This window comes from Giraffa tippelskirchi, chromosome 3 (genome assembly GCF_054371585.1).
Source record: "Giraffa tippelskirchi isolate mGirTip1 chromosome 3, T2T-mGirTip1v1.2.pri, whole genome shotgun sequence".
Classification (NCBI taxonomy): Eukaryota; Metazoa; Chordata; class Mammalia; order Artiodactyla; family Giraffidae; genus Giraffa; species Giraffa tippelskirchi.
In genome coordinates this window covers 38,438,103-38,465,293 of record NC_137277.1, presented here as the reverse complement: position 1 = coordinate 38,465,293, position 27,191 = coordinate 38,438,103, and the positions used below count along the sequence as shown (strand labels likewise).

Here is a 27,191-nt window from a genome sequence, read left to right as displayed (position 1 = left end):
CACCTGGCTAGGCTTCTAAGACGGAGGCACAGCTCGGAAGGGAATTTGAGACCTGGGACTTGCTCTCTGGTATGGAGAAGGGCCTTTAGCCTGGGGGTACCTGAGTACAAGGCTTGTCTTGGTCAGCCCTTCAGTCTGGAGAACCACCCTCCCTGCCTCCTGTGTGCTGAGAGCAGGGGCTACTGGTTCAGTCTTGCCCAGAGGCTACCCACAGGCCTGAGGCTGGACTAGTGGGGCTAGTCAAGTCCTCAAGCAAGGCTGGGTCCTTCCAGGCTCAACCCAGCATCCTCCCCTCTGGACCCAGGGTTTCTGTGCAATGGGGGTAGTACAGAACAGTGTCTGGAGTTCACAGGCTCTGTGATTGAAACTTGCTCACGTGGCCCAGCCAGGAGCAAAATCAGGACAAAGTGGCAGGAGCCCCAGGTCTGCCCTTGGCTCCCAGGCTGCAGGCAGAGGAAAAACTCAAGTCTCAATTTGTGGGTCCCTCACCCTATAGTCACAGGCCCCAGGTCACCCCTGGCCTGTTCTCTACCCTCTCGGGGCCCAGCTGTCCTAACTTGCCCTCCTCAGTGCTCTCTTGGGCCTCTCCTTGGCGGTGCCAGGTCTCCACCCTGGTGTTCCCTGCGTGGCGGCCAGCCCAGCTCCCTGGGGATATCCTGTCACCGTGGCCCAGAGCCCAAGCACTGCCTCTTGCCAGGTCAGCCCCCGCAGTCTGGGTCCCTTCCAGGTCCCCAGGTGGGGCCCAGGAGCCCAGAGAGTTCAGGGAAGTTGGCAAAGCCACCCAGATCCTCAGTGCGGCAGACCGGGAACGCTGCCCAAGACACCTGACGCCTTGGCCGTGGCCAGCCTCCGGACAGACACACAGACGGGGCTCCCTGCCCCACCGCCGGCCCTGTGGGTGACCTTGGCACGTCCTCTACTTCTCTGGACTCCCTCCCTGAGGCCATGACTTACAGAAGAGCCAGCCCAGGCCCCCACCTCCAACAACCGCACTCCATGGAAAATGCCCAATTTGCAAGGTGGGTTCCATTTGCCTTTAATTCCCTGGAGTCACACCCACCTTATTTGCATACTCAAATCAGCCCTGGCCCTCCTGGGTGGGTCATTCACAACCAGCTGCTGGGGTGGAGGGAAGGATGGGACCCAGGTGTGGGATCTGCCTTAGACACCTCACAGCACCATCTGCTCTGAGGGTATGAAGTAACAAAGCCAGCCGCAGGGCTGAGTGTATTATTTAATCTTTAGCATCAGCTTCTTCTACCCCTTCCTTACACTTTAGAGCAGGTTCTTACATCTTAGCTTCATAGTGCTGCACAATGAGGTAAGGGCCACATACTTGGTACTTAGGAAAGCAAAGCTTTGAACCCAGGCCGTCTGGTCTCAGAACCCAGGCTTCTAACCACTGTGCTGTTCTTCTTGTGCTGGGTCCCTAGGCAGTGCAGGGCTAGTTTCCTAACCTGCTTCTGACTCAAAGCCCCTGCTCATGACCACTGAGTTACACAGCCTGGTGATAGGTCTGGGAAGGGGCCAGTGCCCCCAACATGCTGTCAGCACCCTCTTCAAGGTCCCTGCGATGGCAGTCACCCTTGACTGGGGAAAGAACCCCACCTGAGAAGCCCATAGGCTGTAGTTTTTAATCTTAGCTCTGCTGCATGACCTGGGACAAGTGATTTCACCTCTCTGAGCCCCAGTTTTCTCAGCTATTGAATGGGTAACATTGCAGTTCTCATCCCACAGGCTTTCTGAGTGCGGCGTGAGCTGGTGTATGTACAGTGGCCAGCATGGGTCTACCGGGCTGTAGATGCTCAGGGCCCATCTTTTTCTTGTGTCCACTTCCAAGGACCCAGCCTGGTTCTACCCTCTGTTCCCCAGGACAGTCCTTCCCCCCGCCCCCTCCATCAAACTGTCTGTGACCTGACCAGGAAGCTGGCCAAGGGCAATACCCACCCAGATCCTGGAGGCAAGACGCCAATAGGTGGGAACAAAGAATTTTCCATGGCTCCGCAGTTAATGAGGAACTGACACTCTTCAGGGCCTCAATTAGTCTTTCATCCTCCTCTCCTTCCCTCCGATTTCCATCATTGGTGATATTTACATTGGAATGCTTCCCAGGACTTCAGGAACCAGCATAGGCAAGTGGAAAACAATAAAAAAAAAAAGAGAGAGAGATAGTTTTTTTTTTTTTAATGTAGTGTTGGCAAGTTTGCACTCTTGGTTATAAAACATATTACAAAGCAGCAAGTATCAAAACCAAATGATTTTGTGTTTAAATCAATTCAATTGGGATTCTGTCAGTTTTCAAACACTGCTAAAATACAAAGGTGGGAAAGATGTGGTCCCTTCCTTTAGGAGGGTCACTGCCTGGCTGGTACATTCTTAAGTAGCAGGTACCGAAGCATATGTGGTAGTTAAGGGTACGCTCACAGGAGATGGACCTGGGATGAAACTGCTACTAATTACCAGTCAAGTTACTAAATGAGTCTCAATTTCATCATTTGTAAAATGGGAATGATAACAAGACCCACTTCAGTGGACTGTTGTGAGTTTAACTGATAAAATATATGGCATCGTTAGCTAACCCAACAAAGGTGCTCCCTTATTGCAAACAGAGCCCTGGATAGCTTCACTCCCAGTAGCACAGATTTTGCCCCAACCTGGTGCATGAATCATGAGTAATTTAAGCCAATTGCAAGCTTAAATCCTCTTTGCCAGGTAATGGTTTCTCAGTTCCCTGACTGCTGAGGACAGCCATATGACCCACTTATGTCCAGAGAAGTCTAAGCAGAAGCCTGCGGAGGGCTTCCTGAATAAAATGCAGATGATGAAACCATTGCTTTCCCTGCTTTCTCCCTAGGAAGAGTTTGGATGCCTGGAGCTGCAGCAGCTATTTTGTGGCCATGAGGTATCCCACTTAAGGATGAGAAACCCATTTTGAGCCTGGCCGTGTGAAAGGAGGTTGGGATAGGGAAGCATTGCTGAGCTGCACAACAGCCTGAGATTGCCCATACCCCGATTTCTTGTTCTGAGAGGTGATTTTAAAAGCCTTTATTCAGAGCAAGTGGGAGATGATTTATGTAAATGATAAATGGTGTGGGTCACTCCACGTACTTTTCCACTCAGTGAGTCAGTGGAAGAGAGCTGTGAATCTTCTCAGCCGAGCATCTCTCAGGACTTCAGGGTGCAAAGATAGCTTTGCGTCTGGGCTTCACTGGAGAAACCAAGACTGCCCCATGCCTGGCAGGAAAGCCAGCTGGCTGGAACCACTGACAAGCACTGGGATCTGGCTCCCCACCCCTTCCTGGAGGGTTTCAAGGGTAATTTCACTCAGCCTCAGTTTTTGCCTTATGCACCTGGGCCGTCTGTGCATTTGAATCAGAACTGCTGGAGGAGCCTAGTACCCAGCTGGATGGAACAGCTGAGACAAGCCATCAAACGAGGGGCTGACCCTCTGCTAGAGGTTTCCCAGGGAGAACAAAGGGAGGAAAAGGGAGAAACACAGTTCATTTAGAAGCTAAGGGATTAAATATAGTCTGAATGCATGAACCAAGACTGTTCCTTACCACAGTCTGCCTGTGACCTCACGCAGGTCCTAGCCTGGACTTACCTCAGTCTCTGGGGTGAACAACTTGACATCTCAAAAGCTGACCCCATTTTACATTGTGTCAGTGAAGACAGAGAGGGTCTGGAACTTGCGATACAAGGGACGCCCAACCAGGGTGAATCCCAGGTCTCAGTCACCAAGGCTTTCAAGCATTTAGTTTCCTGGGTTGTAAATATTCTGAATTGGGTTTTGGGGGCTGCTTTCTTTTTTTAAACAGGAAGCAGTGTGGTGCGGAGGTTAAGAGCACAGGCCATGCTCTCTGCGTCACTAAGAAATGGGAATAATGCTAGAACCCACCTCATCGGGGAGGCAGCAGCGCTGAGCGTGGGCCCTGCTCTGAAGCACAGTCTTTGCAGTGCAGCTCCACCAGCAGACAGAGGAAGGTGTTCAGAGCACAGACTAAGAAGGGGTTAATGGACCCAGTGCTCAGCCTTGGGGAGCTGTGGGCAGGGAGGCTGTGGCTCCGTCCTTCACCCTGAAAATGACAAAACAGTAGAACCTGGGACATCTGCCTTAGAAAAGCCTCTGAGTCATCTCACATCTTCTCTCCTCGTACAGGTGAGACTGGAAGCCCAGAGAGGCCAGGGACTGTCCCAGGGAGAAACAGCAAGGCCACATAGAGGGAAAAGGGGTCAGAGTCCTGAAGAAACAGGGCCTTCTGTCAGCAAGAAGATTCATGGGAGCCGATGAAAACGATACACGTTTGTGTGATGACATTTGCTACCATAAATGTCAAGAGAACAGCCACAGGATGGGAACCACAGAACAGCCACAGAACAGGAACCCCGTGGGATGGCGATGCTGGTGGTAGTGACCACACATTCTTACTCACGGATGGCAATGCTGGGAGCTGGCACCAGCTGGACCTGTGCCCACAGTGGAGGGAAAACCCATCCCTCCAGGTGCACCCACGGCAGGCTGTGGCTGGGGAAGGCATAGACTCTCCCTTCCAATGAAAGAAATGTAAATTATGTAGCCCGAGGTAATTCACATACCTATTAAACTAACACAAATTAGATGAGAAGACTAAAGCCGAATCCTGTTAGGGACCAGAGAAAACAGGGGCTCTGGTAGGCTCTAGGATGTGCTCATTAAAATAGGGTCTTGGACTTCCCTGGTGGTCAAGTGGTTAAGAATCCACCTGCCAATGCAGGGGACACGGGTTCGATCCCTGGTCCGGGAAGATTCCATATACTGCCTGGCAGCTAAGCCTGAACACCGCAGCTACTGAAGCCCGGGCACCCTAGAGCCCATGCTCCATAAGAGAAGCCACTGCAATGAGAAGCCCATGCATTGCAACAGAGAGTAGCCCCTGCTCGCCGCAACTAGAGAAAGCTCACAGGCAGCAACAAAGACCCAATGCTGCCAAAAGTAAAATTAATTCATTAATTAAAAAAACAACAACAACATGATCGTGTCTTTCCGGAAGGCAAGCTAGGCCCATGCAGCCTGGTCTGTACCCTTTGATCTGGTCTTTCTAACCTGAGAATGTAAACCCTCCCTGCCTCCCCCCTCTGCCCACCACCCCCCTGTCCACTGCCCAGGAGGATGTTGAAACAGTTTCCCAGCCCCAGTGCCAGGCTGTGTGCGTGTGTGTGTGCACGTGCATGCGTGCATTATGTGCCCTCCTTTGTCTTCCTGAGCTGAGTCGGCTCTGGATCTTTCCCTCTGACCCAGGGCTCAGCCCAGATCTCAGGAGATTCTCATTGTGATGCCCTGATGTCAGCCCCAGAGTTGACCAGTAAGATGCCGACCCGACACCATGGACCCTGCCAGCCAGCTCAGCCCATGGGCCCAGCCTGAGGAACCACACGTCCAGTCATCCCCCAACCAGCCTGGACACAGGTTCCCCGGGGATGGGAGGACTCCAGGTGCCTGGGACACCACCAGGTGCTTCAGCTGCCTCTTTGGTGAACTAGACCATCAAAGAGCATCCCTGCCTGGGAACTTGCCCTGCCCACCCCTCTGGAAGGGAGCCCCCTGCAGGCTGCAGGGCAGGTATGTGGCTTCTCCAAAACTTGGCAGGGCTTGGATCGGCAGGTAAGTGGTTGCAGAAGCTTCTGCCAGCTGCTAGAAAGGACACCTAACCTTCTCAGGAGCAAATTCTACTGTGGCTCTGAACAGGGGCTGCGGTGACCTTGCCCCAAGCTGAAAGTGTGCAGCCTGCCAGTGACCATGAATCTACCACTGGGGCTTCCTCTATAAGAGTGCACCCGTGGGAGGAGAGGTTAAACAAGGTCCCCCCCGCCCCCATCAGAGACCAGATGAGAGGAGGAGATATGAGGGAAGGAGGGGGGTGGAAGGGGAGGCGGAAGCCGGGGCTCCCTGAACACAGCTGCAGGCCATCAGGCTCAGGTCTCAGCCAGCTTCCCATTTGTTGGGGGACCTTTGGCAAATCTTGCCTGTCTTCAGCCTTCCAGACTGTTTTGAGGCCTTCCTCAAAGTAGGGGCACTGGCTACAGCATGTTCACACTTCCACCCGGCCCCAGGGACAGAAACGCAGACGTGTGATCAGACAGCGGCCCTGGCCTGCCCTCAGGCCCCTCCTCTTCGCTTCCCCTGTTGCCTGCTCCCTCCGTAGACTTAGAGAGTGGATGCGCCTGGATACACCTGGCCTGGGAGCCGGGAGATCCTCATTCCACTCCGCACCTGCCATGCAAATTCTGGCAGATCCCAGCCCCTCTCTGGACCCCAGTTCCCCCCCACCTTGCACAGTGGCTGGGGGGTGGGGATGTATAGGAGGGATTGGGTGGTCTCTAAGGCTCTCCTCGTTCAGTTCCAGGCTGTGATGTTTTACACTGTCTGGAACAGACACGTGTGCTCAAAGGAAACCTTGCACAGAGAGTCAGTAGGAGAAATAGGGGTGGGGTGGCGATGGGGCCGGGTGGCCGTGGAGCCTCACTTGGTCCCCTACAATCCCGGAATGGACAGAGTCCTTCCCAGAGTCTGGGTCCTGGGCAGTCCCTGCCCCTCTGGCTGCAGTCACCTTGCTGGCACAATGGGGCCTGGACAGGATGGTTTCCCCAGCCTTTTGTTTTTTTCTAATTTTTTAAAAAATTTTGGTTATTTATTAATTTATTTTTGGCCATGCCAAGTGGCACATGGAATCTTAGTTCCCTGACCAGAGATCGAACCAGCATTGGAAGGTGGATTCTTAACCACTGGATCTCCAGGGATGTTCCTCACCAGCCCTTTGAATCTCACTCACTTCATGGCCTGGAGAAACCTCTCCAGGTGCACCTTGGACCTCCTCATGCCTTGGGACCAGGCACCTTCCCTGCCCTGACCCCCCCCACACCTGCACCAACTATCGCCCAGCAGGGTCTCTCCTGGTTCGCCTCTTACCCCTCTGGCCTGGCCTTCTGGGTCGCCTCAGCCCTCTTAGTCTAAGTGAAGAGTGAGTGATGGAGGCCCCCAGGAAGCCAGTCACATGCCTGGGATCTTCCAGAGGAAAGGAAGGGGCATCGGGAAGCTCCCCACAAGTCCAGCAGTCTGGACTGGACGTGGTGGACAAGGCCTGTCCCTTTCAATTTCAAGGGACACCAGCCCGATTTAAATGGGCCGAAGCACAAATGGGAAATTTATTGGCTCGTTTCTCTGAAAAGTTTAGGGAATGAGATGGCTTCAGAAATGGCTGCATTGAGGGTTCTCAAATTATAAATCAGATAATTTGTCTTTCTCTGCCTCTGGGTGTTTTCTCTGTGGTGGCTCCATTTTCAAGAGGGTTCTCTCCTCTTGGTGGTAAAATGGCTGCCAGGAGCTCTATACAACATCTCACTTGTGTGGCCACCCCAGAGGAAGGAGATTCTCTCTGCCAACAGTCTCACCAAAAGCCCTGATTTGAGTCTCATATCCTGTGCTCCCATGGGACGTGAGTCCTGTGTCCATTCCTGAACCAATCCTTGTCATGCTCCAGTTGGCCATATAGAGTCATATTCTCTGAATCAGGGAGATGGGGGGAGCGGGAAGGGTGACAAGGTCAACATAAGGGCTGAATGGGGGGTCCCCAAAGGACAGTTGAAACACTGAAGCTGGAGGAAGAGATGCTGAGCAGGCAGGAATACGAAAGGCCACCATTGCTGTGGGAGCATGCCAGGTCCGGGACCTCCTCCATGGACACTAGAGGGGCTAGCTCTGTATGAGCCACTGTGATGGTCCCAGAGAGAAGAGGAGGGGGCTCCTGGTCGGCCCCGGGCTCTGCAGAGCCTCAGCAGCTGCACACTCCTCGGGGAGGAAGCATAAGGACACGGAGTGAGTGCTGAGCAGCCCAGAGACGAAGCCTCATGGATGACAGAGGGATGAGGAGGGCTGGTGGCCTCAGCCGACAAGTCTCTCTCCTGTGAGACTCTTGAGGGACATGCTGTTTGATCCCTATTTTTAGAAACAAAGTGATAGCTTCCTAGGAGCAAACCAACCTTATCCCCAGGTCCCAAGATGGCTCAAGGGTCCAGCCACTTCCAAAAGTATGTCACACAAGGAAGCCTAATTAATAGAGCTGCTTCTAGCCTTCAACTGATTCATCATCCACTTAAATAAAGGGGATCCCTGATCAGGCCCTTAGTAAGGGAGCACAGGTGGTGTGTCATGAGTTTGACCCATCCCACTGAATCCTTCTGTTTTTAACACCATCCAAGTGGGACTGTCTCCCAAATGCTAATTACCTCCTTGTGCTAATACCTCCATGTGCTAATTATTTCTCATGGGCTCACACATTCTGTGTGCCAATGTCTTCCAGGTAGTAGCATCTTTCTGGGGGTTGCGAAGGGCTTTAATGAAAGTACACAAAGCAGTACTTGGAACTACACTCAATGTCACCTGGGTATTGATGACTCCTTGCTCTGAGCAGCCGTCAAGGTCACAGTCTGGAAAATGAAGGATGAGTGCTGTCCCCAAAGTCTCCTCAACACGATAGCTCAGAAAGAAATCCCTGCTGTCCCTCTGCCAGCCTTTCTGGCTAGGAGAGCAGGGAGCAGAAGGGCTAGAGCCTGGGTGCTGTGCTTGCCCTGGCTCACGGATGACCTTGGGGAACTCCTTGAGTCAGACCCCCTGGAGCCAACTTCAGGCCCTCTGGATCTGTGCTGGCAGATTCCTGGCTCCAAGGTGAGCCTGGGCCAAGCCACAGCCTCCCTCCTCTGGCCTCCAGCTGCCACCTCCGCCCGGCGGTTCCCATGGCGGCGGCTCCGGGCGCTGTGTTTACTCTGCTCTGTGTGTGCGATTTTTCCACAACCGGCCATTGAGAACACAATGCCAGCTTCCCCCAAGGAGGTGCTGAGAGCCCACGCCCACAGCCAAACAGCGGATGTGAGTCCCCACTGGGGAGATGCTCTCAGACTCCCACGGCCCCCAAGCCTGGACCTCAGCTTTCTGAGAGGGGTGCAGAGAGTCCGGTTAGATTGGGGCTCCATCCCCAGAAACCTGCATGAAATCCGCAGCAGGTCGCCCACCCTCTGAGATGACTCCCAAGCTGTAGTGTGGGTCACGTGCCAGCCTGGTGGCCTCTGTGAGGCCCCATGAGCCCACCCCCCGCACCCCCCCGCGAGGGTTTGCCTCGGCTCCTCCCAGAGGGGCAGCCCATGCTGGGCATCCCCAGGCATGAAGGGTCGGGGATTCCTGGCAGCAAACGCTTCCTGCCGCAGCTGACTCCCAGCCAAGTGCAGCCTGGCCGCGCTCAGGTCAAAGCAATAGGCTGACCCTCACCCTCCGCCTCCTATCCCCAGCCAGGAGCAGCCCCAGGTTAAAATGCCAAGACACAGATCCTAAGCGTCACTGGGTTTGGTGCTCGTAAGTGTATATACCATCATCGTAAAAAACCTAAATATGGAAATAATCAGAAAACAAGTATCCTTAAACATCTTGGGTTCCCGGCATAAGACAGTAAGTGACACTTGGCAGGCAGCCTGTGCTGGTGTAATCGGAGCACTTTGCCTGACTTGACTCCCTTTATTTCCAATGAGGTTTTCTTTCTTTATCCGGGCTCACAGAGGCTAAGTGACTTGCCCAAGGGCACATATTTGTTTATGGTAGGCTCAGGAGCTGAACCCTGATGGTCCAGGAACCCAACCGGAGTGGTTGCCTGGAAACGATGACATCTATTGTTTTGAGGTGCGGGGGTGGGACCAGTTATTTTTCCAGGAGCTGAGAACATTCTGCCAGGCACTCTTAGCCTAGTATCTTCTAAGGATCCTTATCCTCAGGGCCAGCCAGGCTGGGTGGGTGAGGAACCCTTGGCTCCAGGTCTCCTCCTGGCTCCTGCCTCAGTCTCACCCCAGCTCCAGACTCTTGGTCATTGGTGGGCTCCCCATCCTTCGCAGCCAGCCTGCCTCTGGTCCCTGCATTTCAATGCCCGCCCACCTCCCCCAGCTCATTTCCTCACCTGCTTTGTCTTCTTGTCCTGTCTTTACTCATCATATTCGTTTCTCCTAGTCTGTCTTTCTTCATCTTCCCAGACTCAGGCTATCTTGGCGTGAACAGAGTCTGGAATTTAGCATACGTGTCCTTTCTGAAATGATATGACTGTGCCCTTTCTTCGAGGTTCTCAGGGGGCCTGGGAGACACCCAGCCCAGGGGTCTGCGTGGCTGGGACAACTGGATATTCACATGCAATAGACTGAAATTGGACCCTTATGTCACACCATATACAAAAATTAACTCAAGATGAATCAAACAGCTAAAAATATAAATTCCTAAAAGAAACTATGCATTCGTGCTCAGTCGTGTCCGACTCTTTACGACCCCATGGACTGTAGCCCACCAGGCTCCTCTGTCCATGGGATTTTCCAGACAAGTATATTGGAGTGGGTTGCCATATCCTACTCCAGGGATCTTCCCAATGCCAGGATCAAACACAAATGTAGGAGTAAATCTTCATAACCTTGAAATTTATAATGGTTTCTTAGATGTGACACTAAAAGCACAAGCAACAAAAGGCAAATAGATAAATTTTATTTCATCAAAATTAAAAGCTTTTACACAGGAGGCAAGAATATGTAATGGAGAAAAGACGGTGTCTTCAGCAAGTGGTGCTGGGAAAGCAGGACAGCTGCATGTGCAACAATGAGGTCAGAACACACCCTCACACCACACACAAAAGGAAACTCAAAATGGCTTAAAGACTTTGAGACTTAACACCATAGAACTCCTAGAAGAGAACATAGGCAAAATATCCTCTGACATAAATCATAGCAATGTTTTCTATGGTCCCAGGTCAGGCTCCCAGGCAAAAGAAATAAAAACACAAGTAAACAAATGGGACCTAATCAAATCTATCAGCTTTCTCACAGCAAAGGAAACCACAAACAAAACAAAAAGACAACCTATGGAATGGGAGAAAATATTTGCAAATGATGTGACCAAAAAAGGCTTAATCTCCAAAATATTCAAAAGTTCATACAACTCAATATGAAAAACAACAACAAAACAACCCAATCAAAAAAAAAAAGGGCAGAAGACCTAAATAGACATTTCTCCAAAGACATACAGATGACCAGCAGACACATGAAAAAATGCTCAACATCAGTAATTATTAGAGAAATGAAAATTAAAATTACAATGAGGTATTATCTCATACCAGTCAGAATGGACATCAGAAAGTCTACAAATGGGAATTCCTGGTCGTCCAGTGGTTAGGACTTGGTGCTTTCACTGCTGAGGGCCTGAGGTCAGTCCCTGGTCAGGAAACTAAGATAACGCAAGCCATGCGGTGAGGCCAAAAAAAAATCTGCAAATAACAAATGCTGGAGAGCATGTGGAGAGAGGCAACACCTACACACTGTCGGTGGGAATGTAGTTGGTGCGATCACTATGGAAAATAGTATGGAGTGTCCTTAAAAGAACGAAAAATAGAGTTATATGATCCAGCAATCCCACTTCCAGAAAAGATGAAAACTCTAGTTCAAAAATATGCATGTACCACAATGTTCACAGAAGCACTGTTTTTAATAGCCAAGATATAGAAATAACCAGCAGATGAATGGATAAAGAAGATGTGATGTATATACGTATATATATAATGGAACATTACTCAACCATAAAAATAAATGAAATAATGCCATTTGCCGCACCATGGATGGACCTAGAGATAATCATACTAAGTGAAGTAAGTCAGACAGAGAAATGATATCACTTATATGTGACATCACTTTTATCACATATATCACTTATATGTAAAATCTAAAAAAATGATACAAATGAACTTATTTATAAAACAGAAACAGACTCACAGACATAGAAAACAAACTTATATTAATAGTTACCAAAAGGGAAAGGAGAGGAGATGGATAAATTAGGAGTTTGGGATTAACAGCTACACACTACTTATATAAAACAGATTAACAATATGGACCTACTATATAGCACAGAGAACTATATTCAATATCTTGTAATAACCTATAATGGAAAAGAATCTGAAAAAGAATATATATATATATATATGAATCACTTTGCTATGCACCTGAAACTAACACATTGTAAATTAACTATACTTCAGTTTTAAAAATTAAAATCTTTAATGCATCGAAGAAAGTATTAGAGTAAAAGGACAACCCATCGAATGGGAGAAAATATTTACAAATCATATATCTGATAAGAGTCTAGTTTTCAAAAGACACAGGAGAAGCAGGAAGTATCTTACTTTTACTCCAAGATTTTTTGGAGAACACATTCTTTAAATGTTAAGACGTATTAGTAGAGAATGCAGAACTTACACAAAATTCTAGCTACTGTGGGAGACATTAAGAAATTTGGAATGTGATGTCAAGCGTGTAGGGGAATGTGAGTTCAACTTCTTGTTCTCCTGGCAACAAGGGACTCATGTAGGAGAGTTCACAAAATCTACAGGGCTCTGTGGATGGAAGGATGCAGAGGACGGCCTTAGTGGGCAGACTGGGTGGGAATACCATAGATATGGTCAGCCACCAGGAGGAAGCCTGGACCTTACTGGATCTGTCACCACGGTCGCTGGGCCTGGCACAGCACCTGGCTCACTGGAATGATGTGGGTCTCATACCCAGCCCTGGATGAATCACGGCAGCAGGGGAACAGAAGGCTCTGATTGGCCAGGTCTGGGTCCAGGCCAGGAGCAGGCATCCTGCCGGCTGAGTCACAGGGAGAGAAAAACTTCTGCGAGGACTTCCCTGGTGGTTCAGAGGTAAAGAATCCACCTGCCAACGCAGGGGACACAGGTTCGATCCCTGGTCTGGAAAGATCCCGCATGCCACAAGGCAACTAGGCCCGTGTGCAACAACCACTGGGCTGGCGCGCCTAGAGCCTGTGCTCCACAAGAGAAGCCGCCGCAATGAGAAGCCTGTAGAGAGTAGCCTCTGGTCTCCACAGCTAGAGAAAGCCCGCGCACAGCAGCGAAGATCCAGCACAGCCATAAGTAGATCCTTATATAAAAAAAAGGATGCTTAAAAAAACTGCAAGAGGAGGAAAAATAGCAAGAACAGGTGTTTTACATAGTATTATATCGATACATGTATACTTACTGACGTGAAAACGTTCACAACATGTTATTTAATGAGAAAACAAATTAGAGTGTCAACAATGTTTTTGCCTATAGGGAAACTCTCACATTTGCAGTAAAAAACATTGGTCATCTTTGGTGGTGAGATTATGGGAAATTTTATCTTTTTGCTTATCTAGATTTTGAAAATTTTTTTTACAATAAATATGTAGCACTTATTAATAAGAAAGGGAAATAAAGGTTTTTTGTTTTTTTTTTTTACAAACATAAAAAAACCCTGTCTATTGTGAGAGCTTGCTTTTTCAAGTTTTGTTTTTAAATTTGTCACAGGGTTTGGCTTTCTGGGCTCCAAGCTGGAATATGCGGCGGGTTTCCTGCTTGGGGAATTGTGTTTTTCCAGGTTGCCTGAGAGGCACTGGGAGTTTGGAATAAACAGGAGTTGCCCGTTTCTCATGGAGCCCTGACCCTGGGCAGCGTCTGCACCTGGGTCACCATGCCACGCTGGATGCTGAATCCCACCCGCCAGGCCTCAAGCTTCTATATTTAATTTTACCCTTATCTGCATGAGCTGTTACTCACACAGTGTTAATGTTGTGAGACTTTTCCTTAAGGGTAAAAAATATTTTTCTTATATAAATGGGATTGTTGACATTATTTATAACTCATTTTTTTCATTCAGTAATTTGTCTGTCTTTATGCCAGTATCCCATTATCTTGAAATTCTGTTGCTTTGCAGTAAATTTTGAAATTGAGAATGTGATTAATACATATATAATTGATTATATTCAGTATATATAATCAATTACATATTCAATATATAATTAATATAATTGATTATTTACATATAATCAATTATATATATAATCAATTATACTACTACATATTTGTCATGAAAAATCTGAAAATGAAAGTAAGAAACCAATAAAAAAAGTCCACAGAATCAAAAATAATATAATACTTAGTAAATTTAACAAAAGGAGTGCAAAATTTATCATGTGAAAACCATGAAATGTTGAAAGAAACTAAAGATCTAAACAGACTTTAAAACATTGCATATTCACAGATCAGAAGACATTGCTATTAAGATGGCAATAGTCCCCCAATTGATTCACTTTCATATAAGTATTATTTAATTATATATATATTGATCTTATATTCTGCAACCTTCCTGAAGTCATTTGTTAGTGTTAGCAGTTTTTTAGTGAATTGTTTAGGATTTTCCATATATAAGATCATGTCATCTGCAAATAGAGATAGTTTTACTTCTTCCTTTTCAATCTGTAGTCCTTTTTTTCTTGGCTTAATTGCCTTGTCTAGAACCTCCAGTCCAGTGTTGAGTAGAAGTGGTAAGAGTGGACATCCTTGTGTTCCTCCTGATATCGAGATGAACCCATCCAGTCTTCCACCAGTAAGTACAATGTTAGTGGATATTTCATAGATGCCCCTAGAAGATTTCTTCTATTCCTAGTTTGTTGAGTGTTTTAATGAAGGAGTGTTCAGTTCAGTTCAGTCGCTCAGTCGTGTCCAACTCTTTGCGACCCCATGGACTGCAGCACACCAGGCTTCCCTGTCCATCACCAACTCCCAGAGCCTTCTCAAACTCATGTCCATCGAGTCAGGTGATGCCATCAAACCATCTCATCCTCTGTTATCCCCTTCTCCTCCTGCCTTCAATCTTTCCCAACATCAGGGTCTTTTCCAAGGAGTCAGTTCTTCGCATCAGGGGGCCAAAGTATTGAACTTTCAGCTTCAGGATCAGTGCTTCCAATGAATATTCAGGACTGATTTTCTTTAGGATTGACTGGTTTGATGTCCTTGCAGTCCAACGGACTCTCAAGAGTTTTCTCCAACACCACAGTTCAAAAGAAAGAGTGTTGAATTTTGTCAAATACTTTTTCTGTGTCTTTTGATGATCCTATGGTTTTCGTTTTTTATTCTATTGATATATGTGCTATGCTAAGTCCCTTCAGTCGTGTCCGACTCTGTGACCTCATGGACTGAAGCCTGCCAGGCTCCTCTGTCCATGGGACTCTCCAGGCAAGAATATTGGAGTGGATTTCCATGCCCTCCTCCAAGGGATCTTCCCAACCGAGGGATCAAATCCACATCTCTTATGTTTCCCGCCTTGGCAGGCAGTCTTTACCACTCACGCCACCTGGGAAGCCCCATTCTATTAATATGATGTATTTATATTGATGCTATATGATGTATAGCATTAACTGATTTTCAGATCTTAAAGCAACCTTGTGTTCCTGTGATGCATTCCACTTGCTCATATAATTCTTTTATATGATATGGATTTGGTCTGCTAGTATTTTGTTGAGGGCTTCTGAATCTATATTCATAAGTGATATTTGCCTATAGTTTTCTCTTTTTTTTAGCCTATAGTTTTCTTCTCTGGTGCTATCATCACAATTTTGGTGCTGGTGATACTGGCCTCATAGAATGAGTTGGGAAGTATTCCTTCCTCTTCCATTTTTGGAATAGTTTGTGAAGAATTCTTTGGTTTTAATTCTTCTTTAAATTTTGGTAGAATTCCGCAGTGAAGCCATCTGGCCCTGGGCTTTTCTTTGTAAGTAGTGTTTTGATTACTAATTCGATGTTTTGTTCAAGACTTTCTATTTCTGGAAATACCCTGGCAGTCCAGTGGTTAAGACTTGGCACTGTCATTGCCACGGGCCCAGGTTAAATCCTTGTTTGGGGAACTAAGATCCTGTAAGCCACGGCGGTACCAAAAAAAATTTTTTTTTCTATTTCTTCCTAAAAGTAGTCTATATCTTTATAGGAATTTGTTTCTTCCAAGTTATCTAATTGGTTGGCATACAATTGTTCAGTCTTCCTTTATAATCCATTTTATTTCTGTAAAGTTGGTAATAATGGTCCTTCTTTCATTTCTGATTCTAGTAATTTGAGGGGTCTTTTTTTTTATTTTCATGGTCAGTTCAGCTGAAGTTTGTCAATTTTGTTGATCTTTTCAAAGACCTAGGGTTTGATTTCCTTGATTTTTTTCCTCTATGTTTTTCTATCTCTATTTCATTTATTTCCACTCCAGTCTTTCTTTATTCTGCTTTCTTTGTCATTTCTGTGGCTCAGGTTCTAGTTTGCTCTTATTTTACCATTGTCTTGAGGGAGAAGTTAGGTTACAGATTTGAAATCGTTCTTCTTTTAATATAGGCTTAAAATTTCTTATAAGTATGCTCTTTGGTGTTTTGTTACCTTCATTTTATTCACTTCATTTTCTAATTTTCCTTTTGATTTCTTCTTTGACCCATCGATTATTTAGGAGTATTTTCATATATTTATGAGTTTCCCAAATTTCTTTCAACAGAATAACGAAGAGACACATTTGTGGGATTTCCTTGATGGGCCAGTGGTTAAGACTCGTGATTCTACTGCAAAGGATGCAGGTTTGATCCTCAGTCCGGGAACTAAGATCCTGCATGCCACTTGGTGCAGAAAAAAAAAAAGAGAGAGAAATTTGTGTACATGTTCTAAGGATACATTCCGGGGTATGAAAGTGCTGGGCTAAGGGTAAATGTATTTGGCATTCGCTTAGATCTTGCAGAAATGTTGCATCAGTTTGCACACCCACCAGCAATGTGTGAGAGATCTGTATAAGGTAGAATTTTCTAGTTTTCATGAACCTCCTGGATAAAACAATTGTTTTGAATTACATTTCAATTATAAATGAGCCTGCACATTTTTTTCAAGTGTTTTTTGGGCAATTGTATTTCTTTCTCTGGAATTTATGTTGATGTGAAGTAGGAATCAAACTTTACTATGCAGGTGGCATGGGTTCGATCCCTGGTCGGAGAACTGGGATCCCATTGGTCATGTGGTATGGCCAAAAAATTTAAAAAAAACAAACAGGCTTTTCAGATCCGCCATCTGTGCTGGAACTGTGGCCCAGAAGACTCAGCTCCATCCACCAGACACCAGTCCCTCCCACCAGGAAACCTACATAAGCCCCTGGATCAAATTAATCCACCAGGGGGCAGACACCAGAAGCAAGAGGAACTACGACCCTGCAGCCTGTGAAACGGAGACCGCTGACATGGAAAGATTCTAGAAGAGATGCAGAGTCCAGCCCATCTAATACAGTGGCCTGAAAGAGGACCCATTTTTAGGAATCATCAAAGAGCCCTGGAAAAGAAGACCTCCTCTATGGGCATGATCTGCACATGAACACGGGAGCACACCCGCACTTACTGAAGGACAGACCTGTGCTATTAACTGCTGTAAGACTCTCCTGCGGGAAAGGCAATGGCACCCCACTCCAGTATTCTTGCCTGGAAAATCCCATGGACGGAGGAGCCTGGTAGGCTGCAGTCCATGGGGTCGCACAGAGTTGGACACGACTGATGCGACTTAGCAGCAGCAGCAGCAGCAAGACCCTCCTGAGCAGAGAGATGGTGGGTGACTGCGTTGTGGTCTAGCCAGCCTGTAAGTGCCATGTAGTGAGGTTGGGTGGGAGTGTCCCTGTAGGAACTGGACATCACCACTGCCTATCGTCTTCCCACTGCCAGTGGGAAGAACTGGACCTGGGAGAGACAGTGAGGACTTGGAGCAGGGGCTGGTGCAAGGTGCTTTATTTAAAACTTACTGTATTGAAGTATAGTTGATTTAAAATATTGTGTTTATTTCTACTATATGGCAGATATATACATATAAATTACATATATTATATATATTATAAGCCTATATATATGTGTGTATATATATATATATATAGGCTTCCCAGGTAGCTCAGTGGTAAAGAATCCACCTGCCAATATAGGAGACGCAGGAGACTCGGGTTCAATCCCTGGGTTGGGAAGACCCCCTGGAGGAGAAAAAGGCAACCCATTCCAGTATTCTTGCCTGGAAAATCTTATGGACAGAGGAGTCTGGTGGTCTACCGTCCATGGGGTCACAAAGAGTCGGATGTGACTGAGCACACACACACACATATACACACATATATACATTCTTTTTCATTATAGTTTATCGATGAACAGGATATTGAATATAGTTCCCTATGCTATGCAGCCGGACCTTGCTGTTGATCCATTCTATGTGTAATAGTTTGCATCTGCTAACTCCAAACCCCCATCCATCCTGGTGTAAGGTTTTTTAGACGGGGGAAAGGTAGTTCCTGTCCCTTCTGAATCCCAAAGGGCACTTCCTCCCAGTGGGGAACCCCTCTGACTGGTGACAAGAGCTAATCAGTCACCTGTGGGAGGCTTGGCTGCGCTCTGGCTTTTGCCTGTTCTGCCATGTCCAGCTGACAAGTTTTGATGAGCTGGCCAGCTCGGCCCTGGCTGTCATGGGGAGGAAGGGGAAGGCCCATGTCCACACCCAGCCTGCCGGGCAAAGGGAGCACAAGGCCACCAGGCCAGCATGACAGGGTCCACCTGGAAGGGGACTCTCAGGGTCAGGAGGCAGGTTTCAGGAAGGTCAACTGGCCACCCTCTCAGGAGGGTCTCTCTCCATGGCCAGTCTCAGTGAGGGAGAACTTTGTCATAAGAGCTTTTTCCTTACAACTTATTTTTTCAAATAACTTGCTGGTAAGTTAGAAAGATGTCACCCACCTCCCATTACAACTGAGTTTGCTCAGCTCTCCACACATTTCTATCCATGTTTGCCTTATGTAATTTCTAGTGGGATTTGGTACAGAAACCTGTTTTAATTGCAAATTACACTCTTTATGCACAGAAAATATTGATCCATAAAGTGACATTTGGTCCAGTTTAATTTCTTTTTTTGTCTTGAGTTGCATTGCCTGATACTAAGTGACTCTGATTTGCTATTTGCATCTGCTTGATATACTTGTCCTCATTCTTTTCCGTGTAACCTTTTTGTTTTCAGATCGGTTGTTTGGGGATGTTTTCACTTCTGTGTGGGAGATGTCTACACTCGCTAATGGATGAGGGGCACGTTGCCTGACCAGGTAGCTGAGCGGTTGAGCAGGTGTGCTGGTGTGACCCCCGGAGCACCTGTCTGGGGTTCTTCCAGCACATCGCCTGCCCAGGTGTCATGGATGCTGTGCTGGGCCCACAGCCTGCGAATTCAGTGTCTCCCAGGGAGCTTTGTAAACATGAAGTTAGATCATGGCTGGAAAACATCAGTTAACAACACAAGGAAGAGTCCCATGAAGAGACAGTGACAGGCTCTCAGCACTGGGCAGTCAGTGGTGGGCAGCGGTCAGGTTGGAAAGGAGAGGAGAATCATCACTTGGTTCTTCACCTTCACCTTCGTGGAAGCCCAAGAGGGAAGCAGAACAGAGGAGGGAGAGGGAGGGGTAGGGAGAGACAGACAGACTGACCTGGAATCTAGCTTTGCCCGGAGCCAGGTGCAACTCTTGGACTTTCTCAGGTTTGTTAAGTCAATACATTCTCTTTTTAAAATTAAGTTAGTTTGGAGTGGGTTTAACTTGCAACTGAAGAAATCCCAGTAAATCCAGGGCAGTGCCCGGAGCCAGGTGCAACTCTTGGACTTTCTCAGGTTTGTTAAGTCAATACATTCTCTTTTTAAAATTAAGTTAGTTTGGAGTGGGTTTAACTTGCAACTGAAGAAATCCCAGTAAATCCAGGGCAGTGCCCGGAGCCAGGTGCAACTCTTGGACTTTCTCAGGTTTGTTAAGTCAATACATTCTCTTTTTAAAATTAAGTTAGTTTGGAGTGGGTTTAACTTACAACTGAAGAAATCCCAGTAAATCCAGGGCAGTGCCTCCAAACTGAGTTCAGAATCTCACTGAGCAGGAGCAAGGCTCCATTCAGTACCAAGAATCCCTAGAAAGGAGAAGAATAACTTGTCAATGTTTGCAGCTTAATGCCATCTGTGGCTTGACTGGACACTGTCAGGGGTCTCTCTGATTTTATGTCAGGGATTTTTACGTATTTGCTTTTCCATGGATCGTTCATATGCTATGTGATGAGACAGAACGACAACATTTTTTCCAACTATTGGAGCCAAATTGTTCCCTAAATTTGGGTCAGAATTTTTCAGCTCCAAAACAAACATTTTCTCTCTCTCATTCTCTCTCTTACACATACACACATGTCTGGAGGCTAGTGATTCTAGGGCTCATGCCCAGTGTAACTAAGGGGTCAGGCTTTTCCTTCTGCCCCTTGTTTTTGCCCATGGCAGCAAGACTGCTGCCTGAGTGCCAAGCATGGTGCCCTCTCTCCACAAAGGGAACAAGTAGGGGCCAGGGCAAAATCCCTTCCCCTCCCTGCAGGCTTCAGCTGAATTCTCTTCAGCCTGACTGGGTCACACAGCCACGCTGGCTGCAGGAGGGGCTGGGAAAGTGAACATTCAGCAAATAGAAATGAGATTACCCAGAGGGACTCAAACCAATCGTGACTTTCCTCAGGAGCAAGTGGAAGGTCCTACCTTTCTTGAGATTAAAGCATCACCAGTCATCACCTACAACAACATTGGATTCTGTTAGCAGGAAGGGAAGTGGGTGGGACAAGGTCGTGAGTGACAGACAGGGCATCACCATAAGGGGTGCACAGGGCCATGTTTACGTATGGCCTCAATCTGGAGGCTGGGTTATTTATTTTTTAATAGAAATTTACCATTTTAAATAAAACATAGTCTGGAGAATCTAGCATATGAAAAGAAAACACTGGGGGCTTAAAAATCTTGAAAATAACAGAATTTAAAGCAGGAACTTGGGTTTTTAACCAGTGGTTTATTTAAAGCACCTAGCATGCTTCTGACTGGATGAGTGAACTTATTTATTGAATGAATGAGCGAGCGCCTGCCACGGTGACAGCTTGGGGGCTGGGTGTTAGGAGAACTAGGCTGGTCTGGCCCTGCCACTATTTCCTGTGCAATTTCAAGATGACCTCTCACAGCTTCTCGTTCTTTCTCAAATGAAGAGGCTCGGCTGGTTGAACTGTTTCTCTTCCGTTCTGAGAGGCTTGAGTTCAAATTGCTTTTGACCTCTGTGACCTTCTATTGTTTGTGCTTTGTCACTCAGCCGTGTCCGACTCTTTACAACCCCGTGGACTGTAGCCCACCAGGCTGATCTGTCCATGGGATTCTCCAGGCAGGAATACTGGAGTGGGTTGCCATGCCCTCCTCCAGGGAATCTTCCCAACCCAGGGATTGAACCGAGGTCTCCCTCATTGCAGTCGGATTCTTTACCATCTGAGCCACCAGGGAAGCCCAAGAATACTGGAGTGGGTAGCCTATCTCTTCTCCAGGGGAACTTCCCAACCCAGGAATTGAACCGGGGTCTCATGCATTGCAGGCAGATTCTTGAACAGTTGAGCTCCCCGGGAAGCCCTGTTGTTTACTCATAGGTTAATCTCCTCTGCAGCCTTTCTAGCCTAGCTAATGCTCAGACAGATAGAGCACAACACAGGCTCTCTGGGCCAACTTTAAAGATTCAATGAATAAATGTTGCTCGGGCAACACTGCCTGACTATCAGGCCTGACTATTCATTGGAAGGACTGATGCTGAAGCTGAAACTCCAGTACTTTGGCCACCTGGTGCGAAGAGCTGACTCCTTGGAAAAGACCCTGATGCTGGGAAAGACTGAAGGCAGGAGGAGAAGGGGACGACAGAGGAGGAGATGGCTGGGTGGCATCACCAGCTCAATGGACATGAGTTTGAGCAAGCTCCGGGAGTTGGTGATGGACAGGGAAGCCTGGCGTGCTGCAGCCCATGCGGTCACAAAGAGTAGGACATGACTGAGTGAACCGAGGCAACACTGCAGGATGTGAGAGGACCAAGGTATCACCAACAGGCCCTAGAGGGGAGACTCGGGGGGCTACAAAGACCTTGGGAGCACCAGTTCTGCTGAGCCTCATGCTGATCCAGTTCTCTCTGGCCTCAGGGATGATGAGGGTCGAGGTTGGGTCTTGGGTCCTGTCCCCAGATTCCTCAGAAGGCAGGCTGCGGGCTTTCGGGGGACATATCAGGTGTTTTCAGACCAAAACAGATGAGCCTTGAAGGTTGGTTAAGTCCAGCCCCCACCAATTTCTCTTCTCTAATTCACGACACAGCCCTCAGCACCAGGAAAGTGGCTGAGGAGGGGCAGAGCGGTAAGCGGCAGACCAGTGACCTGAAGGACGAAGCAGCTCGCGACCCCAGGATGGGCAGATATTGGCCTGGTGTTGAGTCAGAAGCAGGTCCAGAGGCAGGCAAGGAGGAAGCCAGGCCCTGGAAAGGTAGCAGCCCTGTGATCAGACCACCTCTGCCGTCCTCCCCTCGGCTGGCAGCACACATGCCCTGTGAGCTGTTAAGAGGTGAAGGATGCTCGGGATGGGGTTGGGGTATGTGTCTGGAAAGGTGACTGGGGTGACAGTGTGTGTGTGTGAGTGTGTGTGTGCAAACCTCTGAGTGGCTGTGCATAGGAGGGACAGGCCCAGGGAGCACGGTCTGAGGATAAGACCCCAGAGCACAGACCCAGGGGAGGGGCAGGAGGAGCTACTGGGAGGCGGGTGGGAGCTAAGAACCTTTCTGATTCCTCCCCACCCCAAGGCCTTGGGACTCATACTTGGTAGAAACTCCAAGCATCATCTTCATAAACGAGGCAGAAGGAGGCGAAGAAAGGGAAAAAAAGAAAAGCCCACACACAAGTGTACCTTTTTATATAGAATTTGTACAATATATTTCTCTTCATTTGCATATTTTACCCACAACTTAACATCCTTTTTACAGGCTGAACTTACTCAGCTGATATAATCAAAATTCTTTCTTTCAACCAAATAAGAAAAATTCAAAATCGTAAACCCGTAAGAAAACAAATTAAAAACGATGATGAAAATAAGTCACTCCCTGTAAGGAACAGCGTCTGTCTGTACAATATACATGGTTTGGAACAGATTTCTTTATAGATTAGGCACATGTTTCCACAACACCTTCATTCCTGCCAGCCCTACCTCACTCCAGGCAGTCCCGCCTCCTAAGAAGGATCAGAGGGATGTCGGTCTGGATGCAAATCCCTTTCGGATACTGCTGGCCGGGCTGGGGACCAGGGGGGTGGGCCTGGCTCAGCAGCGCCACCCAGTGGCTGGAAGCAGAGGCGGTGGGAGGCAGGGCGCTGGCAGGAGAGCAGCAGTTGCAGGTGAAGGGAAAACTGAGGCTTATTCTATGCAAACTGAATACAGAGAGACCAGAATAGCAGGGGCGGTGTACAGAGAGAAGCTCTGAGGAGTCCAGCGTTTTATTTACAGTTTTATCTTCCTGGTGGGAGGATGGGGGGCAAAGCCAATGGCTGCTGCCATGAGGGGTGTGACCCCTGCAGCTGCTGCCAGTCTGGAGGGTGAGGGGGTGCATGGTGAGGGTAAACAGCGAGTATACCATCTCTGCATCAGTGAGCCCCAGCCTATGGCAGGGACCTCTCCTCCCAAGCACAGTGATCTCTGTGATTTCCCTCCTCACTGGGAGACAACCACCTGGGGCTGGGCGGTATGGAGACTGGGGCATTCTTTGGGGATGCCAGCAGAGCAAAAGGTGAGAAAGGGGTTTCTACCAAGCCAGCAGCGCTCGTCTACTCACACCCCAACACCATGCGAGACCGGGCCAGGCCCGTGCTGTGCCCATGTCGGGGTCATGGGCTTTATTTAGGTCACCAAGCCTCGGGTCCTGTCCTGTTTCTGTCTCTTGTGAATTCTCCCTTTCATAAGGGCTCCACGTGCAGCTTGGGGCTGGGCCGAGAATCCAATTCTAGGGCTGCAGCGTGCGGATCTGCTCAACCCCGCCTGGCTGTGATGAGCCTTCCATGGGTTTGGCCCTGTGTGTGGGGCGACATGCTTGGGCCCAGATCCCTGCCCTGAAGTGGCAGCTGGCTCTAAGGTTCTTCAAGTGACGAGTCCCACTGAGGCTTTGTCCACGGCCCACTTGCCAACCCAGCCTCACACTCCAAAGCATGGCTTTGGAAAGAGGATAATCATCAGCACTTCAGGGCGAGACTACCACCACAGAAAGGAAGGTGGAAAACAGCATTCGTTAGAACTGATGTAGTTATTGCTAGAGACAGGTGACAGCCAGACAACCATGGAAAGTCCCAGAGCGGACGTGATAGATTACCACGACTGTGGAGCAGAAATACAATCGTGTGGTTTTTTTGTTTGTTTGTCTGACTTCTAAAATAAGATCTCCTCTGATAACACTTTGAGTCTTTGGGTACAGACGCTGAAGAGTATTCTTCAAGATCTGCTTCACACAAACCAGTGTGTCCCCCTGAACTGATCCGCTCGTGGTGCCCTCCGAGGCCCTCTCAAGGGAGTCAGTGTGGTTCTCTCTAAAAACATGAGGTGGAAACTGAAATATGTGTTAAAACAACAACTAAAACAACGCGGCTGAGCTGGGAGCCGTGCACGGTGGACGTGCGTGACGGCCTGCTGGCTGATCCCAAGGGCACTTGTTCTCACCAAGGATTTCTCTGGGACGGCCGAGGCTACTCAGGGGGCCAGAGTGGCAGCAGGTCCTGTATTGAATGGTGGGGACTGGGTGGCGGCCGGGCTCTCACTGGTTTTGGTTTAGACGACCCGGTCTCAAGAAGCAAAAGCGAAAGAAGAGCTCCCGGGCCAGGCTGCTGCTGAAGGTCCTGCTGAGAAATGTGGGTCCGGGCAGACCCTGAAGGGCAAATGCAGGCAGTTCCAGCTCAACGGAGACAGAGCCCTTCCCAGAGAGGCTGTGGCTGGGTCTTCAGGGCCTGCAGCCTCTGAACAACCTTCTCAAAGGCCTGCAGCTGGCGCTTTCTGAATGATTTTGAACCGCTCTGCTTATTCTCACATGCTATGGGATGTGCAGATGCCTTGCTGTGACACAGGACGTTCTCAGAGACGAGGCTGCTTGGCATTCTAGTCGGGGCGGAAGGGGGGAGCTCAAGGAGAGCCGGGCACCGATGCCACGGGAATCTTCCTGAATGAGTGCAGGCATCTGCTCTAAGATCCTCGTGGACAGATTAGCGAGTTCCATGCACGCCACACCAAGGGCTAACACTCAACGTTCCAGAGGCGGGTGGCCTTGTTCGGGTAGTTGATGGCCAGGCTGATAGCAGCAATGTTCTGCAGAGCCTGTGGAGGGAGAGAGTCATCACCACAGTCAGGAAACTAGTCACCCTCAGGGTCATTAAGTGCTGATAGAACAAGACCAGCAGCTGAGCACTGGAGGGGTGCAGGGGAGAGGCAGATGCAGGCCAGGTGTGGTACCCCTCACCTGGGGAGCCACAGTCTAGAGGGAAAGAAGCAGCGATCAAGACACATGGAAACTCCACAGGTAGGCAGAATCCTCACTGCCCCGAGAGAGGAGCAGGGGCAACGCTGGGGGCTCAGAGGACACCTCAGAGGTGCGGCGGGGGGGAACCTGGGAAAGCTCTAGGGAGTGGGGGCAGCAGCACAAAAGTGGGGACAGGAAAAAACAGCCAGTGGTGGGGCTCCCAGCAGCAGTGCTGCGAGGGCAGCTGCCCTGGAGCCCCGCCAAGGTTGGTCTCCAACCAAGGCAGCAGGAAGAGGAGGGCGCGGGTAGGGAAGAAGGGTGGAGGCCGGGAGAAGCAGCAGAGCGCTGGTCCAGCAGAGTGGACGGGCTGGAGGGAAGTTAGGAGAGAATGAGGGTTAGAGACTGAACACCGGGACAGGCAAGGGGGAGGAGTGCACGCAATGTTAAGCTTTCGGAGTCACGACCGTCAGATGTGAGGGCTGCACCGTGTGCTGTGACCCCACGGCAGGCAGCCGGCAGGAGCTGGGGCGGGGAGGGTTTTCACTCGGCCTACAGGTCTCAAGAGAGTGCACACAAACCCCTCTGTAGTGGACGGGGGGTGCCCACTTCTAAGCCGCACCCTGACCCTTTCTTGTAGGAGGACCAACCTACGGTCTGAGAAAACCTGCCAGGAAGAGAGTGCAGGGCTCTGGCCGGGAGTCCCAGCTGGATGGAGGCCTCCTCGAGTGAGACCCCAGGCACACCTCTCCCCTCCCAGAGCCTCGGCGTCCCCATCCGTCCACTGTGGACGCAGACCACACGCTCTGCCATATCCAAGGACTCTGAGCCTGAGGGTCTCACCGTGGAGTCTGGGGCCTGGGAGCTCCTGAGACCCTTCCAGAGGCTCTGCACTGTGAAAACCCTTCTCACAATAATACCACGACATTATTTTGCTTTTCTCCCTTTCGTACTCTCGCGAGTATATGGTGGAGCGCCCCGCAGGCTACTGTGTGACAGCACAGCAACCGGAAGCAGAAGCAGCTCTGTGAAGCCGGCTGTCTTCCATGAAGGCAGACGGTAACGGGAGCTGCAAAAACGGAACCCAATGCTGCCCTTCTCAAAAACTGTTTTGTCTCGAAAAATACAGTCGGTTTTCACAACTGTGATGCTAAATATAATGAGATGATTATTTTTAAAAATAAATCGACAAATAAGTGTTCAACTTCTAACATAATGTCTAAATTTAAAATCTACTTTCTAACAGTACATATCAATCTCTATAATGCACATAAACACAAGCTTTTGGGGATCCTCAGTAATTCAAAAGTGGAAAGGGGCCCTGAGGCCCAACGGCTGTTAGAGGAGTTCTCCTACTAGGGAAGAAAGTTATATCCAAAAATATCTGAAATCTAACTCTATGGAAACTTTAGGGATTAGCCAAACTATAAATTTAAGGCACTGGTTGTTTTGGTTTCAGAGACACACATTCTTGCTGGTGTCTCCTGACCCTACGGTTTACTATGAACGACACTGATAAATGGGGCTCGGTTCTGTCTGTGACACCAGCAGGAAGTGGCTGACTGGGAACAGAGCTCCGTGTAAACCCGGGGTGGAGCCTGCACCACGGCGTAGGGAGGGGGGCGGTGAGGAGGCGGTACCTGCGCGGCGCAGCGGAGCAGGTGGTCATCAGTGGTTAAGGCCAGCAGGTAGTCCTGCAGCAGGCCGAGCTCCTGCGGAGAGAGCAGGGCGCAGTGGTCAGAGGCCACCTCCCGGGGATGACGCCCACCCACGACCCAGGACCACAGGAGCCTCGGTGGGACATGGCTGCTCGCTCCACCGGGCACCTCACTGCCCACCTTCTTTGGGAGCATCGGAAGGAATGGAATGGGGGGAGCCACGTGTGCGGACTCACCCGCACACAGCCTCCTCACTATAAACCCAGGGGATAAGCTAGAGAGCTCTGAAAGGCCCTTTCAGCTCTCCTGGTC

At 48.9% G+C, this 27,191-nt stretch overlaps 1 protein-coding gene and 1 long non-coding RNA gene across 3 annotated transcripts in view; one reads left to right on the top strand and one right to left on the bottom strand.

Moving 5' to 3' along the window:
* Positions 1–11,974: 11,974 nt before the first annotated feature.
* On the top strand, positions 11,975–16,742 carry LOC145542002 (uncharacterized). Its single transcript, XR_014079504.1, has 3 exons — positions 11,975–13,044; positions 14,379–14,469; positions 16,390–16,742. It is a non-coding gene; the product is annotated as an uncharacterized LOC145542002 (long non-coding RNA).
* A 5,900-nt stretch (positions 16,743–22,642) lies between these two features.
* The window catches only part of ZZEF1 (zinc finger ZZ-type and EF-hand domain containing 1), a 94,322-nt gene continuing 89,773 nt past the window's right edge, over positions 22,643–27,191 (bottom strand). For both annotated transcript variants that reach the window (XM_081579863.1, XM_081579864.1), the window contains exons 54-55: positions 26,862–26,933; positions 22,643–25,082 (exon numbers count right to left, since the gene is read on the bottom strand). In XM_081579863.1, the coding sequence (XP_081435989.1) occupies positions 25,002–25,082; positions 26,862–26,933 (153 nt within the window). In that variant the 3' untranslated portion in view covers positions 22,643–25,001. The remainder of the gene's footprint in view (positions 25,083–26,861; positions 26,934–27,191) is intronic.